Genomic DNA, 23,105 nt, shown 5'->3' with positions numbered 1-23,105 from the left:
TGACCTGCCCAAGGCCACACAGTTTGGAAATAGGAGAGGCAGGATTTGAAGCCAGGCCTACTAGGTTATAGAATTCCATGATATTATAATGTTTCCTACCTATACAACATATATAATAATGATGGGAAAAAGAGATAAAATGAATTAAAGAAGTGAAACAAACTGTATTAGTATTTCTGAAGACATGACCCAAACCAGCAAAAATAGTTTCAGAAATATCTGTAGACTCAGTAAACGTATTTGAGGAAGTGGAAGAAAGATATAATATTAGTTAATTAACAAATAAATTTAAAAATATGGTAATAAAACAAATTCCAAGCAACTATATAAAATGGTGGAGTTCATCTAATAAAATCTAGAGTCTAAATGCTGTATCTGAATGATTTTAAATAAACTATTATGTAACCATGTCAAGCAAGACTCAATTACATTTCTATTTTAGAGTAGAAACCTTTTTATACAGATGAAATGCCTGCCAGCAGCAGTCCAAACACTCCAAATACACTGAACTGAAAATATAATTCTGATGAGAGCATCAGCAGGTTTGTCTCCTGACTGCTAAGGGAATATTAAAAATAAATGAGAACTGTACCCTGGAGGGGGGGTTGGAGGGGAGGCTTCTGTAGAGTTCATTTACTAAAACCACTTGTATAAAGAAAAACCATGCTTTGGTATGCATTCTCCTCTTCTACACATTTGACATTTCCCCATGTCGAACATGTTTCACCAAAAGTGTAAAGCACTGTGAGAATGCTGGAAGCAGATGCATGCCCATTTGTAGTCCCATCCCTTAAGGACATGGAAGATTTTTAAATGCTGAAACACAGTTTTCTAAGAATAGAGTGAAAGCCTTCAACAGTTAAATTTTCTGAGAAAAATCAGACCCCAAAGTAAGAGGCCCAAGGGAGCTTACATGACAACCTTAACAACCAGAAAGTCAGAAATAGAGAAGTGCTCAGATCACTTTCAAGCTTTTTTTAGCCCCAGCATATACTGGCATCCTACAGAGAGGAAAAAGGAAACTACATAAATGTCTCACCAACCTGACATCTCTGGTTTCATTAGGAAACACCTGAAGCTAGTGTATCCTTTCTAGACGGTCTAGAAGCACTATAAGGATAGTGCTTCTTAACACTGTTGTCAAGCTGACAAGAAATTTCTGAGTTTTACAAGTGTCAGTAGGAAAAGTAACCATTAGAACAGTCAATATACAGCATGTTCTTAACACTCCGCTGTCACTTCAGGTAAATAACACAGATAGGGGAAATCCCACCTGAGGTCTCTACTCTGGCTCTATGCATTGTGTGAGCATCTTCCAAATCTCCAATTATTGTGTACTAATTGTTACATATTATCTTAACCAGTCAGTGGTTCCTAACCACGTTAATAAAAAGGAGCTCTTTCATAATTTATTCTCTCCACACATTCCATGTTTGATTTAATATTTTCTGCAGCCATGAGAATTTATTAGGTTTCTTATATTCTGAAAGGTGATTTCAGGGGCACCTGTATGGCTCAGTCATTAAGCGTCTGCCCAAATTTGGCTTAGGTCATGATCCCAGGGTCCTGGGATTGAGCCCCATATCAGACTGCCTGTGCAGTGGGAAGCCTGGTTCTCTCTCTCCCACTCCCCCTGCTTGTGGTTCCCTCTCTTGCTATCTATCACTGTCAAGTAAATAAATAGCATTTATTAAAAAAAAAAAAAATTAAAGGTGATTTCAGACCTTCACTACTTACCCTTATAAATCTATAAAAACAGAGATTCTAGAACACAAACCCCATACTTTGGTTTCTATAATAGGTTGCAAAAACAGAACGGTTCCAAAATTGGATATTGTAGTTAGGGAAGATACCCTATCCATAAAATGAGAATTACAGATGAAAAGGAGAACTATTCTAACTTACCACTTTGACAGCAGTTCTCCCCATGTTTCAAGAATTTTTCCTGCACATTCTTTGGATACATCACCAAATCCACTCAAGAGAGGTTCATCATTATCTTTAATAAATAAAACACAAAAAAGGGTAACAGAAGTGGCTATGCTAGCCAGAAGAATGAATGGTAATATAACAATCAAATTTAAAAGATTTTACTGGGAACGTAAAGTCTTAATTTCTATTTCTCTCTTTTAGCATACAGATATAAATACAAAGGAAATAAAAATGATCCTAGGTACAATGTTGCAGTAACTTCTTTATTTCTCTTTTGCTTTCCATAGAGTCCACATTATGTTAACTGCAGAAAAGAGCCATTTCTAAGACTCAAAATATGGTATCTTCTTTTCCCTTTTCCAAAGCAAACAACTTTATCCGTGAAAATATATGGCAGTCTTGTTTACCACAGTTTAAAAAATTACAAACAATAGGAGAGCAGCAATAGGAGGCTGATTAAATTATGAAACATGGTTACAATGTAATTACATATTGACATGTGTTTACATTAATAATCTGGCAAAATGCCACATAAAACAAAAATATCAGGAGCTAATAAATCCTCACTGTGATGAAAATAGACTAAATTATACTAAGACATTACCAATTACAATCTGAGTGACAGAATTATGATTTCTTTCCCCCCTCCTTTGTTTTCAGGACTCTAAATTTTCTACAGTGGCATACATTTATTACAGAAAGCACAAAAATATTTAAAAAGACCAAAATGAGTCATTTCAAACCTAACTCTAGTAATTAAGAAAAGTAAGCTCAAATAAGAATTTAAAGATCGTAAGAAATGAAGGCAGTAAAAAAAAAAGTGACACTGATAAAGGCCCGTGAGAGGAATTTAAAAGTGTAATGAAAGGGGGAAACACAGACTAAGATATTTACATAATCAATCCTCTTTTGCTGAATACTTGGGGAGTTTTCAATTTTCTGCTACAAATAGTATCAGGAGGAACTTAACTCTTGTTTTCATTGGGTATATGCCCAGAAGTGAACTTCCTGGGATAAAAAAGGCATACTTTTAAGGATTTTGAAACTTACTGACAAATTGCCTTCCATAGTGGCTCTACAATTAGTTCTCCTAGTAGGGGACAACAATGCTGTTTCTAAGTTTTCCGGCTTAACCTGCCTAAACAAAGTTTGGATCTTTAGGCCTTTAATGAGTAGATCGTGAATTTGCATCTCTACTATGGACAGCTCAGAAATCCATGATACTTATTACTTCCTTACATTAAAACACCTTGGACATTAGCATCAGTTTTGATGGTGAGATAGGAAAGACACAGAATGAATGTAAGTGAGATCTCTTTTGCTACAAATGAGATATAGGATAAATAAGGAAAAGAGAAAGCCTTGAGGGCATGAAGATAAACTTTCCCAATTTTGCTGTTTTGCCAGAATTGGCCCTACTTTCTAATGCCTCAAGTAATTCTCTCCTCACTCAAATATCAACACAACACAACAACTCTTTGGGGAATAGCAGCTATAAAAAATGTACTAAAATGTACCAGAGGTGACAATTCCTTTAAAGATATAAGGAAGACCTGTCTTACCAGCTTCTCTTTTATTGCTTTGGATGCTTTCAACATATCTTGACAGTAGCAGTTTGAAATATGTCTTTAGAACTCCATCTACCTAAGACAGGGGTATGGGGGGGGGGGGGAGGACAGGGACCAGGCAACCAGCTTCAGAATATTGTTTCTGAACACCTTCCCTTACTACCTGCTGGTTTCCTGTCTTGGGAGAAGAAATGTCCTATGGATAAGAAGTCTCTCTGCTAGAGGACTACAGCCATTTCTTTCTAGGAAACAAACATATGACAATAGGATGGGTCTCCCTGGTCCACATACAGGTTAGAGGATGAAGAGGTGGGGTGACTGCACAGCTTTCTTCAGCACCATAGTCCTGTCATTAGTCTTGCACTATGGGAATGGATTGGGGGCTGGGATGGTGGTGGGAAACCCATCCCACCAGTATCTCCTGAGCATCTATAACACACACAGAATTGTGTTATACACTAGGGAAATAATGTGGGCAAAAAAGGACACTTTTGTCCTTTGTGAAAGTTGTGTTCTAGTGTTCCCTAACTCTCCCATATTTGTTATTGGTCCTTATCTCTCTTAGTTAACTACTGTTACTAGAGCCCCTCTGAACTCCTCAATTCCACTGAAAAATGTATGCCTGCCATAGATTAGAACTAGACATTAGTCTAGATGTTAACCTTTAGCTGGGCCCAAACTTGGTAAAAGGCAGATACTCTTTAAAATCTGCAGCATTGAGATCCAGCATTTGACCATTCTCTGGCTACATAAAAACAGAGTGTCTTCCTCAGTTCATGGTGGGTTTTGTTTTTATTGCTGAGTTTAAGGGGAGAAGAGTTCTCTGAACTATTACTTGCTCTTCCATCTTGAGCAGCATTGACTTAGAAGGTAAACTACAAGTCTCAAGACTACCAGTTATAGAGCAGACAGTCTCAAACAGTGAGAACAATTCTATCTCCCCAGCTTTTACTTAAATTGGTTCTGCAGGAAGACTTCAAATTGTATCTCTAACTTCTCCCAAAACAATATATGTGCTTTCTCTGCATTTCAAAATGCTTTATGTGAACTAAAGGCACCAAGATGATTACAGAATAGAGCTCAGAATGCTAACTCTCAGAACAGGACAAAGATCCTCCTTGCCTATTTCTCGCTGTTTGACCTTGGGCAAATTCCTTTTTCTGAGATTCCATTTCCTTACGTGCAAAATAAGGATAATAGAAATCTCATTTTTCAGAATTTTTGTGAGGATTATATAAACAAAATATCATTCTACTTTAAACTAAGTACCTACCTACCATATATTAAGCATCTAGTAACTGGTGGCCATTAATATTAGACATAGGAAAAGTGAAAGTTACAGGGTACAATGGGAATTGGAAAGTAAGGGCTGGCTCTAACTTGAAAAAAGTACATTTAACCATTAGTATATATTTCTTTTAACCCAATTATTCTTGCTACCTCTAGGCCTTTGTTAATGCAATTTCTTAGCCAGAAATACCCAGACCTGCCCATTTATCTCTTGCACTTTAAAAGTCCCAGCTCAAAAACTACTCTTCATGATGTCCTGCCACATCTCCCCAAAATAAAAAATGATTTGCCTCTATGAATTTCCAGACACTTTCTGTGAACCTCACACACATACATGCTTCATATGACCTTCTACCATAATCAGCTTTTCTCCCTCTTTACAAAAATAAAAAATCCTGCTACAAAATTACAGGTTAGAAAATACCTCCGAAACTTTTGCTTTTCCTGTGCTCCTTCTCTTCACTTCTCACGTCTATACAGTAGCTTTTAACAGAGACTGACAGATTAGTTAATGGATATAACCATAAAAAAAAAAGAGGAGGAAAAAAAGAGAGGTGGTTGATTCCTAATGTTTATTAGTGTGAGAATCCAATACTACACATACATGATTTGTATATTTAAATACTCATATTTTATGAAAGCGTCATGGTGGAAGCTGCATTTTGGCAAGTGAAACCGTCCCTGTAAAATGAATCAGTTGAAATGGGAACATTTATTTAGGTGGAAGCTATGTCAAGTTTGCTCTAAAAATGTGTTGATACATTAAGCTAGCACATGCTGATTCTTAAAAAAGGCACTAATTATAAATCTCGTTTTTTCCAACTCGATTACAGTAATCTTAAAGAAGGTCCTGTGCTCATCGTTTTCAAATCTCCCATAATCCTTTGCATACAGTACATTCTCATAAGTGTTTACTGAAAGAATTCCAAATGCTATGTCACAGTTACCAATTCCCTGATAAACTTATAATGGTGTGCATGGTATACCACCCCATAATAGAAATTAAGCTCTCCCTACAATTTACCTTCCTCTTCATCATCTTCTGGAGGAGAAGGTATCATTGAACTCTGAGATCCAGACTGTGGCAGGCGAATTGAGGGACTGGCTGTAGTTTTCCTCCTCTCTCTCTCTGATTCACTTTCCAAGCACACAACTTCGTATAAAGTGTCAGTATTGTTCTTTCTCTCCTTCTGCTTTATCTTGAAGATGAAAAAATGTTATTTACTAAGTGGTACAATTATTTTTTAATTGATGACTACACTTCTGATTTCATAGAGGAGAAGAAAAAGGTATTACTGGGGCACCTGGGTGGCTCAGTGGGTTAAGCCTCTGCCTTCAGCTCAGGTCATGATCCCAGGGTCCTGGGATCAAGCCCCGCATCGGGCTCTCTGCTCAGCAGGGAGCCTGCTTCCCCCTCTCTCTCTCTGCCTGCCTGTCTGCCTACTTGTGATCTTTCTCTTTCAAATAAATAAATAAAATCTTAAAAAAAAAAAAAAAGAAAAAGATATTACTTTGAATGACTACACTAAATGTAACCTTTTTTTTTTCTTTTTAAAAGATTTTATTTATTTGACACAGAGTCACTGAGAGAGGGTTAGGGTTAGAACGGCAGGCTCCCCGCTGAGCAGGGACCCCGATACCGGGCTCAATTCCAGTACCCCCTGGATTATGACTTGAGCCGGAGGCTCAGCAAAACTGAGCCACACAGGCACTCCTAAATGTAACCTTTTCTAAATAGAAAAATATGTTTAGACTTAAAAATCCAGAAGAAAATGGGTTAGGAGGACTTTAATTCTGCATTTTTACTTATTGTCATCATACATGCAGCTACTAATAATTAGTAAGTGTTAGCAATCGGTAGCTTCCTAGTTACTTTAAGGTGTCTCCTCAAGGTTTCCTACAAGCAACTACCCATGAGGAGAGTGCCTGGGTGGCTCAGTCAGTTAAGCATCTGCCTTAGACTCAGGTCATGATCCCACGGTCCAGGGATCAAACCCTGCATTGGACTCTCTGCTCAGCAGGAATCTGCTTCTCCCTCTGGCCCTCCCTTTGCTCACGCTCTCTCTCACACACGAACTTTGTATCAAATAAATATAATCTTTAAAAAAAATAAACTATCCCTAAGAAAATGTTTTTTATTTTATATTTTTTTAGAGAACTAGAGAGGATGGGGAAGGGCAGAGAGAGAGAATCTTAAGCAGGCTCCATACCCAAGGGCTCATCATGACTCTGACTGAGATGATCTAATAAGCTGAAAAGAAGAGTCAGAAGCTTAACTGAATGATCTACCCAAGCACCCTGAAAAAAAATGTTTTAAAATATTCTAACAGTTTAGAAACTCTCTTTTGAGAGTCCTTTTATTTCCATGCTTCTTCCCACTCCTTTAGCTTGATTAAAGCAATGTGAGAATTTTCTTCAACTGAAAACTATAACTGGGGGTCAGGAGGAGAAGGTGAGTGGTAGAAAAAAGATTAATGAAACTCACAAAAATTTTGTATCTCAAATTGGTTTGCATTCTAAGGCAAACACATAGCAGTTTGAACTCACCTAAATTAAAAATTAAGAACCGAGAATATAAAACTTTTCCAGCACCAAATTTAAATATATTAATACACCACATTATAGCCAGCTTATAAAGAAGGGGGAAAAAGAGTGAAATACAGAGCAGGACAAAATGGCAGAATTACAGGAAAAGATACAAAGACAACTAGAAATGTGGCTACATCAATTAGAAAGATGTATAAGCACAACGTAAAAATACAAGAGAGGGGAATTAAAAGGTTCATGAGGTACAGAAGAATCAGGCAGAGTAGATTTTATCATCTGAATGTTCATGTAGGTTTTTGAAAAAATTATACCAATCCTGGAAGACCAAATTAGTGGCAACATGGACTTTCGATATCATCCTGAAGCACTGCTTAATACTGGAGTCGGTAAACCTTTATGTAAAGGGCCAAAGAGTAAATATTTTAAGCTCTATGGGCAACCAGTCTGTCACAACTACTCAACTCTGCCATGATGGTGCAAAAGCACCTACAGACACTAAGTGAGTGAATATGGCTATATTCCAAAAGAACTTTATAAAAACAAAGGCCAGGCCAGATTTGACCCATATTTTGCCAACTTTGTTTTAACATGCCCACCTATGGATTAATTTTCTAGAAGAATAAACGATTTTGACTTAGCTACTTAATATTAAAGACTCAGACTCTATGAAGCTATATATTAACCTACAGATATGTGTCCAATAGATAGGCAAATGATTTCTGTCCAGTAGAAAAGATAGCCCAAACTTACCTATAAGATAGTAGTCAGTTTTATTTCTGACCTAACAATCTTGTTCTAACATTTTTTCTTTTTTTTAAAGAAGGACTGTATCAACTCAAGTTCCTCAAATACATAGAGCCAAATACTGGCTCCCTCATTACTCAATGAATTTAATTAAAGTCTATGACATATGTTTATTCTAAATTTATAATTATGATTTTTTAACTTTTAGGTATTATACTTTGATAAAAGAATAGCATTTCCTTTTTTCATTCATTATAAATTACTATCTGAAACAGTTAATTACTATTTAAAAGAGTTCAAAGATCAATAGCATTTTACTCAAAAAAAAAAAAAATTCTCAGACCATTTGGAAAAAGATTCAATCAGACACATACTTTATACCATATACCACAATAAAACACTAATGAATCAGAGATCTAAAAGTAGAAAAACAAAAACATATAAGTAATAGAAGAAAATGTGTATATTTCTTTATTATTGGGTGTAGGGAAAGTATTTCTAGTTATGACTCAAAATCCAGAAGCTTTAATGGGAAAAACTTGATAAACTCAAATAAACTATATGGCAAAAAAGCTGAAAAGACTCTTCATAATTTAAGTCACAAGACAAATGACAAACCAGAAGAAATATTTGCAATTTATATCTCAAAGAGTTAATCTCACAAATACAGAAAGAGCTTCAAAAAAACTAAAAGGAAAAAGACCAAACCAAAAAGCCAAAAATATGAAAAGACAGTTTAGAGAAAATGAGAAAAATTACCCTTAAACATATGAAAAAAAAAAAGGGGGCCTGTTTTCGTTCATTAAAGGATAAATTAAGACTACAATCAGATCCTTAAGTTTAACAACATACCCTTGACAAGCCTATGCAGAAGCAGGTACTTTCATATCCTGTTCATCCCTATGATTACAAGAGTGAGAAATGGAAATCTGGCAAATATAACAAAATTACATATGCAAAATTATTTACTCTAAGATGCACTTTCATTAAATCAAAACAACTTATGCACAAGGTTCTATACTACAACATTATTTGGAATAACAAATGATTTTTAAAATCCAAAAATCTGTCAATAGAGGACAATTTAAAAATCATAAATCATGATTCATCCAAACAACAAAGTACCATGTAGCCATTAAGAATGAAGAAGATCGGGGCGCCTGGGTGGCTCAGTGGTTTGGGCTGCTGCCTTTGGCTCGGGTCATGATCTCAGGGTCCTGGGATCGAGCCCCGCATCGGGCTCCCTGCTCCGCAGGAAGCCTGCTTCCCTCTCTCTCTCTCTCTGCCTGCCTCTCTGCCTACTTGTGATCTCCGTCTTTCAAATAAATAAATAAAATCTTTAAAAAAAAAAAAAAAAGAATGAGGAAGATCTCTAAAGAGGCACCTGGGTGCTCAGTTGGTTAAGCAACTGACATTCTGATTTTGGCTGATCTCAGAGTTGTGAGATCAAGCCCCATGTCCATCTCTGCACTCCATCCATCTCTGTGCTCAGCAAGGAGTCTGCTTGTCCCTCTCCCTCTGCTCTTCCCCCTGCTCTCTCCCTCCCTCATATATAAATAAATAAAATCTTGAAAAAAAAAAAAAGGTGTAGGACGTACATAGGCTAGTTTGTATTTAAAAAGGGAGTTAAGAAATATATAGGAGTATTTTATTACTTTCACAAAAAGAAATACTGGGAAGATAAGCCAGAAACCACTAATAATGGTTACTTATGGGTTTGGATGGAGAAACATGAATTAAAATTAAGATTTCTGAGTACATTTTTACATAATCTTGACTTTTGTATCGCTGTATTTTAAATACTCAAAAACTTAAACTAAAAAGAAAAAAAGACCCAAAGACCCCAAATTGAAAATACGGAAACAAATAAACCTAACTATATGTCAAATGGTAACATAACTATAATGGAAAAAAATTTTTTTCCAATTAACTTTTGAACACATCACTCATTTTATAATCTTACTGGAATATGTTCAAAGGGGAAAAAAGTTCCATAAAATCTTAAACTTCACTCAATAGTTTCATTATTAACTGTAATACTGTCATTTCTGGAATGAATATCAACAAATGGTAATTTGAAACTGTACAGACACAAATAATTTCATATTATATACATCCATTTTTGTTGTATCTACATATTACAGGTATATTAATAAAAGTTTTCCCTAAAACTTAAGTTCAGAATATACTAAATATTCTGGAAACCTTTTCATTTAGATGTTTTACATACTGATTTTCATATGCTGATATTAAAATATGCATCTTATTTCCAACTGAAAGAAGTCTGTACAACATAAATTGTACACAAATTGCAATGTGGCATCATCTATATTTTAGAAATGGTACAAGTTTATTAATGAACGCTTTAATTACCCCATCAGTAACTGTATTAATATATGTTTGTCCTCACTGAAATTTTAAGTAATTGAAATTTGTATTTCAAAAACAAATATAATAGTACCTTTTCTTAACATTTTACAGGCTTATAAAGATTTTATAAATATACTAGGACCAATAAAAGAAAGATCTGTATTAAGGGTGTTTCCTGCAATACTGTCTTTTTTTAATTCTTTGATAAAGTAGAATAAAGCAAATAAATATATTACAGTTACTGTATTTAAGATATTCAATATTAGAAACATATATAAATGTAAAAGAAGAAAACCCTGCAATGTGCAATTATTATTGAAAATATGTGAATGAACTCAAGTGATTGAGGGAAGGATCATCAATGCTAAAGGATGCTAAAACCAATAGTTAGAAAGTTGTTGAGGAACAGGGTATTTGGAAGTTGCCAAAGAACCACCCCAAACATCCCAAAAATTACTTGCTAAATACAAAGAGAAAAAACTATTTTTACAAAGGAGAAATCCAGGGGTCACCACCTGAACCCAGTGATCACACTTCTCAGGAATAGCGGAATACCACGATAATATATGCCTCCTGATTTAGCAGTAGAAGATCTCTAGTATAGAGAGCATTTCCGTATTTTTTACCTTGAGAGGCACAGTGGTTTACTGCATATGTGTGCATGGCACGTGCATGTGCACACATACGCGCACAAATACACACCCCCTCCCAAAGAGAAATAAGAGGCTCAGGTTTCTAACATGGTTATACTAATAACTTGCCCATGTGATGCTGGCCATGATACTTAGTCTTACAGACATCATTTATAAATGATGTAGAAATCATTTATAAAATAATTTCAAAAAAGATTCTAAGACACCTTTCTTTGGCAATAAAATTCTGTAATTCTATAGTTTTAAGAATGCTTAGCTGCTCTTAAATTCACTCTATGTTACTGTTGGAAAATCTAGTCTTCAGACTAGTTTCTTCCACTTCTACTAAACAATATTCTAAATATTAAAATCCAAGAGAACGATCATTATTTCTCCCTTTATTTATTTAAGTAGGCTCCATGACCAGTGCAGAGCCCAATGTGGGGCTTGAACTCATAACCCTGAGATCAAGACCTGAGCTGAGACCAAGAGTCAGACATTCAATCAACTAAGCCACCCAGGTGCTTCTTTCCCCACTAATTTTCAAAGTTTCTTCTCTAATATGATGCCATCTTCATATAATAATACTCACAGGTGGGTAGGCTTCCAGGCTAAAGAGGAGTTATAGAGTCATCAGATAATTTTAGTAATAGGAAAAAGAATCAATTTTTAAACATGTATTTTAAAAAATTTCTATAATTATTTTCTCATATTGATAACAACAGAAACTATATGCTGTATATTTAAAAAATTTGGTCTGCACCACTATTTCCTTTTTAGTCTGATGAGAACTGCAAAAGGGTTAAAATTTTAAATTCTCCTTAATTTAAGTAAATCCTAAAGGGAGGATGTTTCTATGAAAAGAATCCTGACTGAGAACTCTTAGAAGGCTCAGGTATGCATCTTGTTCACACAACATTCCATAAAATCAATTTTACATCTCTGGGTCTATAACAGTGAAAATACTATCTTCACTGGATCACTATAAAAATTATACAATAGAAAAAGTCAAAGTAGCTAGTACAGTGGTGGCCACACTAGGCTCTCCAACACTGTAGTTATTACTTTTTAATACCATAAATATAAAGAAGGGAATAAACTTAGTTTATTATGTTACAAGAAATGAGATTAACAGTCCTCTAAGTGCATTAAGACAGCAACAAGTTGCTTAAATTCTTCACACTCTCTCTTCTTTCCTATTCCCTACCCCTCACAAAATTCCTCCCCCCACCCCCAAAATAAGACTTACCCAAATAAGGAGAAAAATGAAAAATTATTCTCAGGAATTCCTTGCCCTCCTCCTAGCTTCCACATATAAACTTCTGCTTTTTGCAAAGAAAATATTGACAACCTGGCCTATGTTTAGCTTGTAACCTTAACAGAGTCTAGAGTAGACTACTGGATTAGGTCTCAGGTATATGTGCCTCTGGCTACTTGACACGCCTAAGTCATTTATTAGCCTACTTAGATATATTATTTTAGACCAAACCACATGAAATAATATTCCTGTAAACGCATGCAGTCTTTGAATATAAGGCTGTCTAAGATCTAAAGGGAAAAGAGAGATCAAAGGAATCTTATTGATGTTCACTAAGATTAAAAAGACAGAACTAATTAAAGAAAATATGTTTTCTTACATACAAATTTGTACTAAAATTATGGAATTAATTTCTATTTACCATCCCTTACTCTAAACAGTTAAGAATCATCCCTACTCCCTAAACTTTTAAAATAATACCCATAAAATGGTTTTCTTTCTGAAGTGCTGTTCTTCTGGGGTTGATCCACTAATAATAATCAATGTTGTTCTGATTTCATGTCTTAGGATTTTTTTTTAAAGTAGGCTCCATTCCCACTGTGGAGCCCAAAATGAGCCCAAACTCACGACCCTATGATCAAGACCTGAGCTGAGATCTAGAGTCAGATGCCTAACTGACTGAGCCACCCCGGCATTTCAATGACTTAATATTTTTTATTCTTTCTCTGCTTCACTAAGGTTTCACAGTCCCTCTCTATAACAGCTAAAATACATGAAGAACATACTATATGCCAAATGTGTTATACAGTTTCTCACTTAATGTCACAACCTAACACTGTGAGGAAGATTCAATTACTGCCATTCTATAGTTGAGTACACAGGCTCACAGAGTTTAAGGTACTTGCTAGTCACTGGTAATATCCACATTTTCTGGTTCCAAAGCAAACTTCTAGTTGATAACCCTATGCTAATCCTTTTCTGCTGCCATAGTGATGTGCTGGGAGAACAGTGCTGGAGCCCAGGATTACATTCTGTCTCCTAAGACAAAATGGAAGAGAAATCTCTATTCCTTTTCTGTTTGCCACCTTTCTCTAACTATAACCAAAAGGGATAACTTGAAAACACTGGAACTAAAGTATTTATTACTACCAGAAAGTATACTCAAGTAAATCCACAAGCAACACTTTAATTTTGTAAAACTGAAAATCGAAGTTACGTGTCAATAAGAATCAATTCAACAAATATTTACAGAGAACTATGTTTTAGATGCTTGGGATAAATCAGTGAACAAGGCAGATCAGGAATACTGTCTTAGTGGAGGTTTCTTTTTTTTTTAAATAGGTTTTTTTTTTAAAGATTTTATTTATTTATTTGACAGAGAGAGAGAGATCACAAGTAGGCAGAGAGGCAGGCAGGGGGGCGGGGAGTGGGGGAGAAGCAGGCTCCCCGCTGAGCAGAGAGCCCGACACGGGGCTCTATCCCAGGACCCTGGGATCATGACCCGAGCTGAAGGCAGAGGCTTTAACCCACTGAGCCACCCAGGTGCCCCTTAGTAGAGGTTTCTAACAGGGAAAACAGATAATAAGCAAAATAAAATTTATTATATCGTACGCTGGAAGTTAAGAGCAGACAAACTGCAGTTTTACATGTGGCAGTCAGGCATTACTAAGGTGTCAATCTAAGCACAAATTTATAGAAGATAAAGACTTGAAAAAGGTGAATAATAGCAAGTGAGAAACTGGAAGAGCATTTAAGGCAGAAGAAACAGTTAATAGCGGAAGGCCCTGAGAGCATGGCTAGAGCAGAAGCAGCAAGGAAGAAGAGCATTGAGAGAGAAAGTTCATGACACAACAGACAGTAGACCACATAGTGTCTTAAAAGCCACAGAAAGGACTCTCGCTTTTACAGAGTAAAATAGCTTTAAAGATTTATAAGCAGGAAAGTGATATGATTTGATCTTAGGTTGCTGTGTTGAGAATGTATGGTGGGGGGTGCACAAAAAGAAACAGGGAGCTGTGAAGAGGCTACTACAGTAACTCAGGTAAAGGTGACAGTTCAAATAAGATTAGTGTAATTTAAGTGCTAAGCAGCAGCCAGAATATGATTGATTTTGATAGTAAACAGAATTTCCTGACAGACTGGATAGGGGGTGTGAAAAATCAAAGTAAAATTCTCAGCGACAATTAGGAGATGATGTCCATGAACTGAGACAGTGAAGACAGGTATGGAGAGCATTTTAGGGGTTGAGGGTGGAGGACCGAGGTAAATCTGAGATATCCTGAAGGCTAAGTGAAAGGATAAGGAAGGGGAGAGTGATCATGAAGACTCTGACCACCAGATTTAGCAATTTAGGTCATTATGGAATTGATTTTTTTTCAATAAGTGCTGATACAAAGGAAAGGAAAGCGGAAAAAAAAAGGGGGGCGTAAGTAGTGGGGCATCTGAGCCAAGAAAAACTAAAAGAAGGAAACATAGATTTCATCTGCTGCCCGCCACAGGTAAAATAGAGTGTAGAATTTGACTCTGACCAAATTAACTGACAGATTTTTTTTTAAAGCTGATATTCAAAAGAGACCATAACATAACAGACCATAAAAATCGATTATTAAAAAATGTCTAACATATCTAACATATCCAAAATTGCTAGACAAAGAAACAGAAAAATGTGACTCACCAGACATTAGAATTAGCAGTTAAGGATTTTTATTTTTTTTATTTTTTTTTTTTTTAAAGATTTTATTTATTTATTTGAAAGACAGAGATCACAAGTAGGCAGAGAGTCAGGCAGAGAGAGAGAGAGAGGGAAGCAGGCTTCCTGCGGAGCAGGGAGCCCGATGCGGGGCTCGATCCCAGGACCCTGAGATCATGACCCGAGCCAAAGGCAGCAGCCCAAACCACTGAGCCACCCAGGCGCCCCAGTTAAGGATTTTTAAAGTAGCAGTATTATAATTATGCTCAAGGATGTAAGAGAGAATCTTCTTGAAAGAACAAAGAGTAAATCTCATAAGAAAACAGAAACTATAAAAAAGAACCAAATGACCAAATGGACATTCCAGAAATAAAAAGTTCAAGACCTGAAATTAAAAAAACAAAAACAAAAACAAAACTTAATTGAATGAGCTTAATAAAAAATTGGGGATGATGAAAGGGGCAATCCAACTTTAAGCACATCAAAAGAGAGTTAAAATGATATCCCACCTGAAGTAAAAACAGAAAAAAAAATATAAGATTTTTAAAAAACCAGAGGGGTGCCTGGGGGCTCAGTGGATTGAGCCTCTGCCTTCAGCTCGGGTCATGATCTCAGGGTCCTGGGATCAAGCCCCGCATTGGGCTCTCCGCTCAGTGGGGAGCTGGCTTCCTCCCCTTCTCTCTGCCTGCCTCTCTGCCTACCTGTGATCTCTATCAAATAAATAAATAAAATCTTTAGAAAACAAAACAAAACAAAACAACCAGACTAAAATATATGTAAGTGGAATCTTAGGAGAGAAAAAAAGAGATGGGGCAGGAAAAAAGTTTAAAAGAAATAACAAACCAAAATAAAAAAATTAAGAAATTTTTAAAAAGGGGGGGGATGGGGAGGAAATTGTAGGAAGGGTTTTTAAGCCCCCTCTTTTTTTTAAGATTCAGAAAGAAAAAAAAAAAAGAAAGAAATAACAAACCAGATTTTCCTCAAAATTGATAAAACAAAACTTGAAAAATTCAAGAAGTTTGGGGCACCTAGGTGGCTCAGTAGGTTAAGTCTGCATTTGGCTGGGGTCATGAACCCAAGGTCCTGGGATCCAGCCACACATTGGGCTCCCTGCTCAGTGGGGAGTCTTTTTCTCCCTCTCCCACTCCTCCCTCTCTCATTCTGTGTCAAATAAATAAATAAAAATTCAAGAAGCTCAACAAACCCAAGTGAGACAAAGAATATTATGCCTAGGCACATCATATTTATATGTCTGAAAATCAAAGATAAAAAATAATCTTAAAAGCAGTTAGGAAAGGGGCGCCTGGGTGGCTCAGTGGGTTAAAGCCTCTGCTTTCGGCTCAGGTCATGATCCCAGGGTCCTGGGATTGAGCCCCACATCGGGCTCTCTGCTCAGCGGGGAGCCTGCTTCCTCTTCTCTCTCTGCCTGCCTCTCTGCCTACTTGTGATCTCTGTCTGTCAAATAAATAAATAAAATCTTAAAAAAAAAAAAAAAAAAAAAAAAAAAAAGCAGTTAGGAAAAAGTGACTCATTCCAGACAGAGAAAGAGTATCAATAAATGCACCCTAACTTCACATCAAAAACAATGTGCCAGGAGACTGAGATGACATCTTTAAAAGGCTAAAAGAAAAAAAAATGTCAATCCAGAAATACTACAGCCAGTGAAAATATCCCACTGGAATGAAGGTGAAATAAAACCATGTTCAGATAAAGAAGTCTAAGAGTTATAGGACTTTAGTGGATGGCCACCAGAAGAAATCTTAAAATCAGTTCTCCAGATTGAAGGCAAGTAAGATCAGACAAGAACCGTTCTTGAGGAGGAAATGAAGAGAAAAAAAAATGATAAATAGGTGGGTAAAAATAAAAGACACTTCTCCTCTTAATATGTTTAAAATACACATGACTATTTAAAGATAAAAGTGACAATTTAGCTTCATGATAAATCAGCCTCAAAAATAGTTTCTCCTTTATCTACCTCCCTCCCATATTTATAAGAAAGTGTAGTACCTGTTTTAGTTTCAAAAAGAAATTTTCAGTAGTACTACGTTTGCTGAAGGGCCAGAATAATCTTTCATTAGGTGAGCAAACGCGGACTTTTGTCTCTATGAGAAATCGAACAGGCTCCTGTACTTCTGTTATTACCAAATCAACAGCTGTGGTCATAAACAGCACTTTATCTAGAGAGAGAGGTGGGGAGAAGCAAATAAAAAAAACGGAAATATATTTGCTCATACAATTAATGTAAAATTAGTTACTTTTCTCACAAACTGTCAAGATAGCTTAAGGTAATCCATTAATTAAATCAAAATCTAAAGTAATCAGATACATTGCTGTTTTGAAAACTCTTTTTCTGTACTGAGAATTCTTTGCTTGGGTAGACTCCTTGTAATTAGTGACAGCATTATATAAAAGTTTATGAAATGTTCTGTCAAATTGATTTGCAAAAGTGGCATATGGCCTCTTCATGCCACTTTCACCAACAGTGGGGATTCTCAACTTTTAAAATCTTGGTTAACTTATCCATTTATCTATAGTGCTATGAGTAACAAGAAAAAAATGAAGGTGAAAAAAATAAATGCTCAATAGGAGACACTAGTTAGGCAAATAATGTTACATTTTCAGGAGAGAATATTATGCAGCCACTAAATGACATTCAGAAACAGTAGGAAATAACTTGAAAAAGGTGGTTTCTGCACAAAGAGTATCTGAAAAGCTACATAAGAAACTGGTCCCTATGGTCCCCTTGGGGTAGGGCCCTGAGAACCGTGGTAGAGTCTTACTTTTCCCTCCATATCCTTTTAATTTTTAACCATATGTGCATATATTATCTTTCCACAAAAATAAAATTTAGAATTCTGTATATAAGTAAGTACACGAATAGAAAAGGAAGCAGGGAAGTGAAAAATTAAGACAGGAGGGAAAAATAAGGGAGGGGAATGATACTTTGTTTATAGGTCAAATTTAATAATAAACTCAAAGACCTATAACAAATTCTTAGTTTCACTAGAATTAAAGAAAATACTGATATTTGTCAAATAAGTGGTCCTAAGGTTTGGGTATCTTTTGGGACTAAAATTTCTGTTCGTGATATCAGCAATCTGCATCACCTTTAGGAGTTTCTTCATTTACAACTTGAAAAGGTAGAGATTTTGGATTCCAGCTCCCAGTGATAACATAGGACTTTCCATCTGAACTTTTGCCCATAGATTCCTAAAGAGTAAAGACAAACATTAATGCCAAAATAAAGTAACAACAGCTAATTCCCATTTTGCTGCCTTTAAAAGAATGAGTCATAAAAATGTAAGAATATGAAAGAGGGCCAGATATTTTTAAAACAGATAGAAATATATGTGAATGAGACTGACTGCAGTTAAAATAAAAGATACGCCAATTATTTATGCAAAAACTCCTGTAAAATTATGAAGTAAATGCTTAGAAATCATATCAAACTACAAATTCAGAGAAATTTACCACCTGAGTCTATGCTGAATGCTTCTGACAAGTGCATAATTATCACATAAATTTCAGTTTGGAAAATAAAGATTTTCATAATAGCAACAATACTAATACTACCTACATTTATAAAACTCATGATAGTCTCTACTTCTCTCGTGAACCTTTTCTTTGATTCCAACTTCAACCTTAAATTATAAACAAGGATTATTCTCTATCATACAGTGATAAAACTGAGGCTTAGACTAAATAGGTCTAAGGTCAGACTAATAAATATCAAGTCAGAAATGAGGAAATTCCTTATCTTTGTTTACTGCTACTGCAGCTCATAAGAACACCTTCATAGAAGTCCTTTACCATCAGATTCAGGTCAGATGAAGTGAAACCTTTATCATGGAAATAGTGTATAACCTTAAAATGAAAAGCAAGTCTTACCAAATCTAACAAGTGCATGTCACTATTTCGTACATCTTTTCCTGGGCTAAGGAGAAGACCAAAACACCTGCAAGAAAGAACAGGCATAAATTTGCAAAGAAGATAATATAAAAAAAAGATGTTTAAATTAGGTCATTTAAAATTCTTATTGATGGATAAAGGATACGTTAAAATTATTAATAAACTAGTATTGCCCAAATAACCTTACTTCTTTAATTTACATAAACAAATTCTATGTGTCTTCCATTATCACATAGCGAAAGTCAGCATATTAGCTGAAGATTTATAGGAGTTAATTCAAAGTGAACAAAGTATTCACTTCAATAGACCAAAGAATTCCCCAGAGAACAAAATTCTTCCAAATACATTTTTGAATACAGTATATGGTTACTCCACTGGATTGATAAAAACCAGAATTTATATTTAAGCTGAATTTACTAAAAATGTTTACCTTTCAATGGCCAGCTCTTTATTAGTTGTTTGTTGCACATAGATGACAATTTTCTTATCAGTTCCTTGGCGAAGTTTAAAGCACTGTCTGTCCTTCTCTTTAGGAACTGCACTGTAGAACAGCATGTTTCATTAATTTTGCAAAGTATTTTCTTGTGACATATACTAGAACAACTTTCCTTGAATCTAGGATTCTTTTCTATGCCTGGTTTTCAAGTCATAACAGAAATATAAAAATCATCATCAACCTCTTCAGTGAAAATATTATCATTGCTGTATATAATCCACTAAACAATTTGTAACAGCTAGAAAAAACTCATATGTTCCCTAAAATGTGGCTTTAATTTCTTAATCTTCTGTTGTTGTTAAGTTAGATATCTATAAAGCACCTAGCAGGCATCTAGCACATAGGTACTCAAAAAAAATGTTAATTTTCTTTTAACTTAGTCACCTTTTTTTTTTTTTTTTTTACAAATAATTACTGCCTTATTTGTTTAAATATGTAATAAAGAAAAAATAATCATAGATCTTTTGAATTTCTAAGCAAGGTACCTTCAAAAAATAATTGAGATAAGGAAAATATGGCCAACAGTAAACTGTTGCTTAGTGCTTCCCTTAAGCAGTAATAACCTTATTATTCACCTGTGCAGTAACTATAAAAATAATACTAAGGATATAGTTAAACATCTACTTAAGAAAAAAAATTGAAAATATCCTTAAAATTAGAATTGACCAAAGTAATCCCCTACTCTCCCACACACCACTTTCTCTGGCTCCTCTGTTCTAAAAGCAAATATCTGCCAATGGCAATCTGCCAATGTGCAGCAAATACAAATTATGTCTTGGTACTGTATAACTTTAAAATAATAATGGCAGTAGAACCATTAAAAGGTACTATAAAAGGCTAAATGAGATTTCCAGTTACTGACTCAAAGGAAAAAGTGGCTCTGAAGATAAAAAGTTAGTTTGAAGGCCATCTGTACTTAGAGAGTAACCAATTCAAAAACACTCTCTGAAACTCAGAATAAGAAAATCAAAGAATCTGGGTGCCTGGCTGGCTCAGTCAGTGACTGAGGGCTGATCTCAGGGTTGTTAAGTCTGAGCCCCATGTTGGGTGTAGAGATTACTTTAAAATAAAATCTTTTAAAAAAGAGAAGGAGAGAGAAAAGAAAAGAAAACTGAAGAATCTTAGCAAGGGAGTCTGGAAATGACAAACGTGCAAAGAAAAATGTCTGCATACCAAACTATTAAACATTTGTGGCTGACAGAATTTTCACCTCTAAGGATATGTACACAGGTCTCAACTTTTAAATGATAAAAGCTACACTACTCTTTATGTTCTGCAAATGCTGACAGAGAAATAAATATAATCCCATCTTAGTATTTAAGACAACAGCAAATACAAAGTTGTCTCTGGTGTCTTAATGCTGAAGTATAAGGAGAAACCCTATTAACAGGAACAGAGTGGAGACTGCAGGCAGTGAAGTGAACTTCAAGGAGATTATATTTCTAGTTTTGTCATCGTATCACTGAACAGATCCACCCCAATAATTTTATATTGATTTCCTATTATATAAATTACAACACTGAGATCCAGGTTTAACTTCCCCAGGCTTCTTAACTTATAAAACAAGGAAAGTATCAAATACCCAGCATATCTAATGGGATTATATGGTAGAATAAATAAGACAAAAAGTGCTCTGAATGTTATAAATGAAAACGTTCGATCTTCCTAAGGGCTAAAATGAAAGTAGGTTTCTAATATTAAGAATTATACCTTTTCAAGGATGAAAAGAAGAGCATTAAGTCTTGTCACAGCATTGTAGAGTAAATCCACAATCTATCTTGTGTTATGGTTTCTTATTACACCTGTATTTTTTGGATAGATGCTAAGTCATATGGGTGCACCACCATGTTTTTGGTGAAATATCACTAAATGTCACAGCATTGTTAGAGTAAAACCACAATCTATCTTGTGTTATGGTTACTTATTACACCTATATTTTTTGGATAGATGCTAAGTCATATGGGTGCACCACCATGTTTTTAGTGAAATATAATGGACATACAACATTATATTTATTTGAGGTGTATAGCAATGTTTTGACATTTGTATATATTGTGAAATGCATCATATTTTAATTATTCTATTCTGGTGAACATTTAACTTCCACCTTTTAATTTTATTATTACAAACAGTATTAAGGGGAACATACATCTTGACAATTCTTTGGGTACCTCAATGTTTACAGAATCACTAGAAAAAAACAGCTGTTTGACCTGTTCAAATCTGATAAAGAGATGCTAATTTTCAACAAGTCACTATCACTATGATAGGGCTACACAACACTATTTTTACCATAAACAACAAATTCAATAAAACCACGTTAAAAAAAAATAACAAAGCCCTGACAAATGCAAAGAGCAAAATGACCATCTAGGGATTTTTCATATAGCAACCCCTTGGTATGAGGGTGAACAGGGATGTCTGTGATTATGATCATTCTACCTTGAACATGCCTAAGTTAAGAAGCAGTTTAGTGCTTCTGAGATCTTAGACATCGTTCCTATTTGTAATTGAAATTTATAAAAGGGATCTACATAAATTTCTTTACTAAAGGGGAAAAATGGAGTTTAAAGAAACTTTTGTTTCTTAAAAAGGAAAAAAACTGTTACAAAGTTTAAAGATTATAATTTCCACTTCCTAGGGCCGGCATATATACTGTGGGAAGCAGCATATCCCAAAGTTGCAGTGCGAACAGAAATACAGCTATTGAGTGGGCACAGACCACAGACCATGTCTAATATTTCAGTGCACAAATCAAAGTTGAAGCTGCATTGTACATGAAATTGGCCACCAGATGGCATGATAATTCCAAAAGTCTTTGCAGGGAGACCAATTGTTATCAGTTGTTCAAACAAACCAGTCACTGTGTTTTCTAATTTGAAAGCAAAATAGTAGAAAACATTCATATTTTAATGTAATTTCATTTTACCCATTTTATGAGGTAATCATAAAGGAGACACTCTGAATATGCAACTATCAATTATGATCCAAGAAGCACCTAATATGTGATATGGGTTATAAAGGAAAAAAAAAATCATCTGTAACTGTAGTAGTTTAAAGTTAGAAAGCACTTTAGAGTCTAGCCAACTTATTTTATAAGTAAGAAAACTACTGCCAGGAGATATAAAAAAACTTGGAAAAGTTCACAGTGTTAATAGTAGCAATAATTAAACTAAATCTAAGTATTTCTATTCTAGGGTTCTTTCCACTACTCAAAAGTATCATTTTACGTAAAAGCCCAAGCCAGTTATTTCTGACCCTATATGCAAGATTAAGACTTCAGACACAGACTCCATTTCTCCTCATCCAATGTGTTCAGGTAAACTTTAATGGAAAAACTGATGTCAACAGCCTTAAGACTTTTAGATTATTAAAACAAATTAACCAGCCAAAAAGACCAAAAGAATCAGCAAAACAAATGCAGCTACAAATCCAGCTTGCTTAAATACTGTCATACTTCATATCAGCAGTCAGCTGGTTACTCTAAAAGAACATAGTATCGTAACGTATTTCCCCATACAAAAGAATTTAATAGCTTTAAAATTCTTCAAACCTTGCCTCTTAAAAAGAGAAATGAAAAAAACAGTCCCATTCAGAGGACATGAACAGACATTTCTGCAAAGACATTCAGATGGCCAAGAGACACATGAAAAAGAGCTCACCATCACTT

The 23,105-nt window shown here is 35.2% G+C and overlaps 1 protein-coding gene across 9 annotated transcripts in view; it reads right to left on the bottom strand.

The window, feature by feature from the left end:
• Positions 1–23,105, bottom strand: part of RABGAP1 (RAB GTPase activating protein 1) — a 155,068-nt gene that overhangs the window by 83,432 nt on the left and 48,531 nt on the right. For all 9 annotated transcript variants that reach the window (XM_082695490.1, XM_082695489.1, XM_082695487.1 and 6 more), the window contains 6 exons: positions 19,370–19,480; positions 18,919–18,985; positions 18,138–18,240; positions 17,038–17,207; positions 5,815–5,989; positions 1,906–1,999 (listed from right to left, as the gene is read on the bottom strand). In XM_082695490.1, the coding sequence (XP_082551616.1) occupies positions 1,906–1,999; positions 5,815–5,989; positions 17,038–17,207; positions 18,138–18,240; positions 18,919–18,985; positions 19,370–19,480 (720 nt within the window). The remainder of the gene's footprint in view (positions 1–1,905; positions 2,000–5,814; positions 5,990–17,037; positions 17,208–18,137; positions 18,241–18,918; positions 18,986–19,369; positions 19,481–23,105) is intronic.

Source organism: Mustela nivalis, assembly GCF_964662115.1.
Source record: "Mustela nivalis genome assembly, chromosome: 13".
Taxonomy (NCBI): domain Eukaryota; kingdom Metazoa; phylum Chordata; class Mammalia; order Carnivora; family Mustelidae; genus Mustela; species Mustela nivalis.
This window is presented reverse-complemented; position numbering and strand designations above follow the sequence as displayed.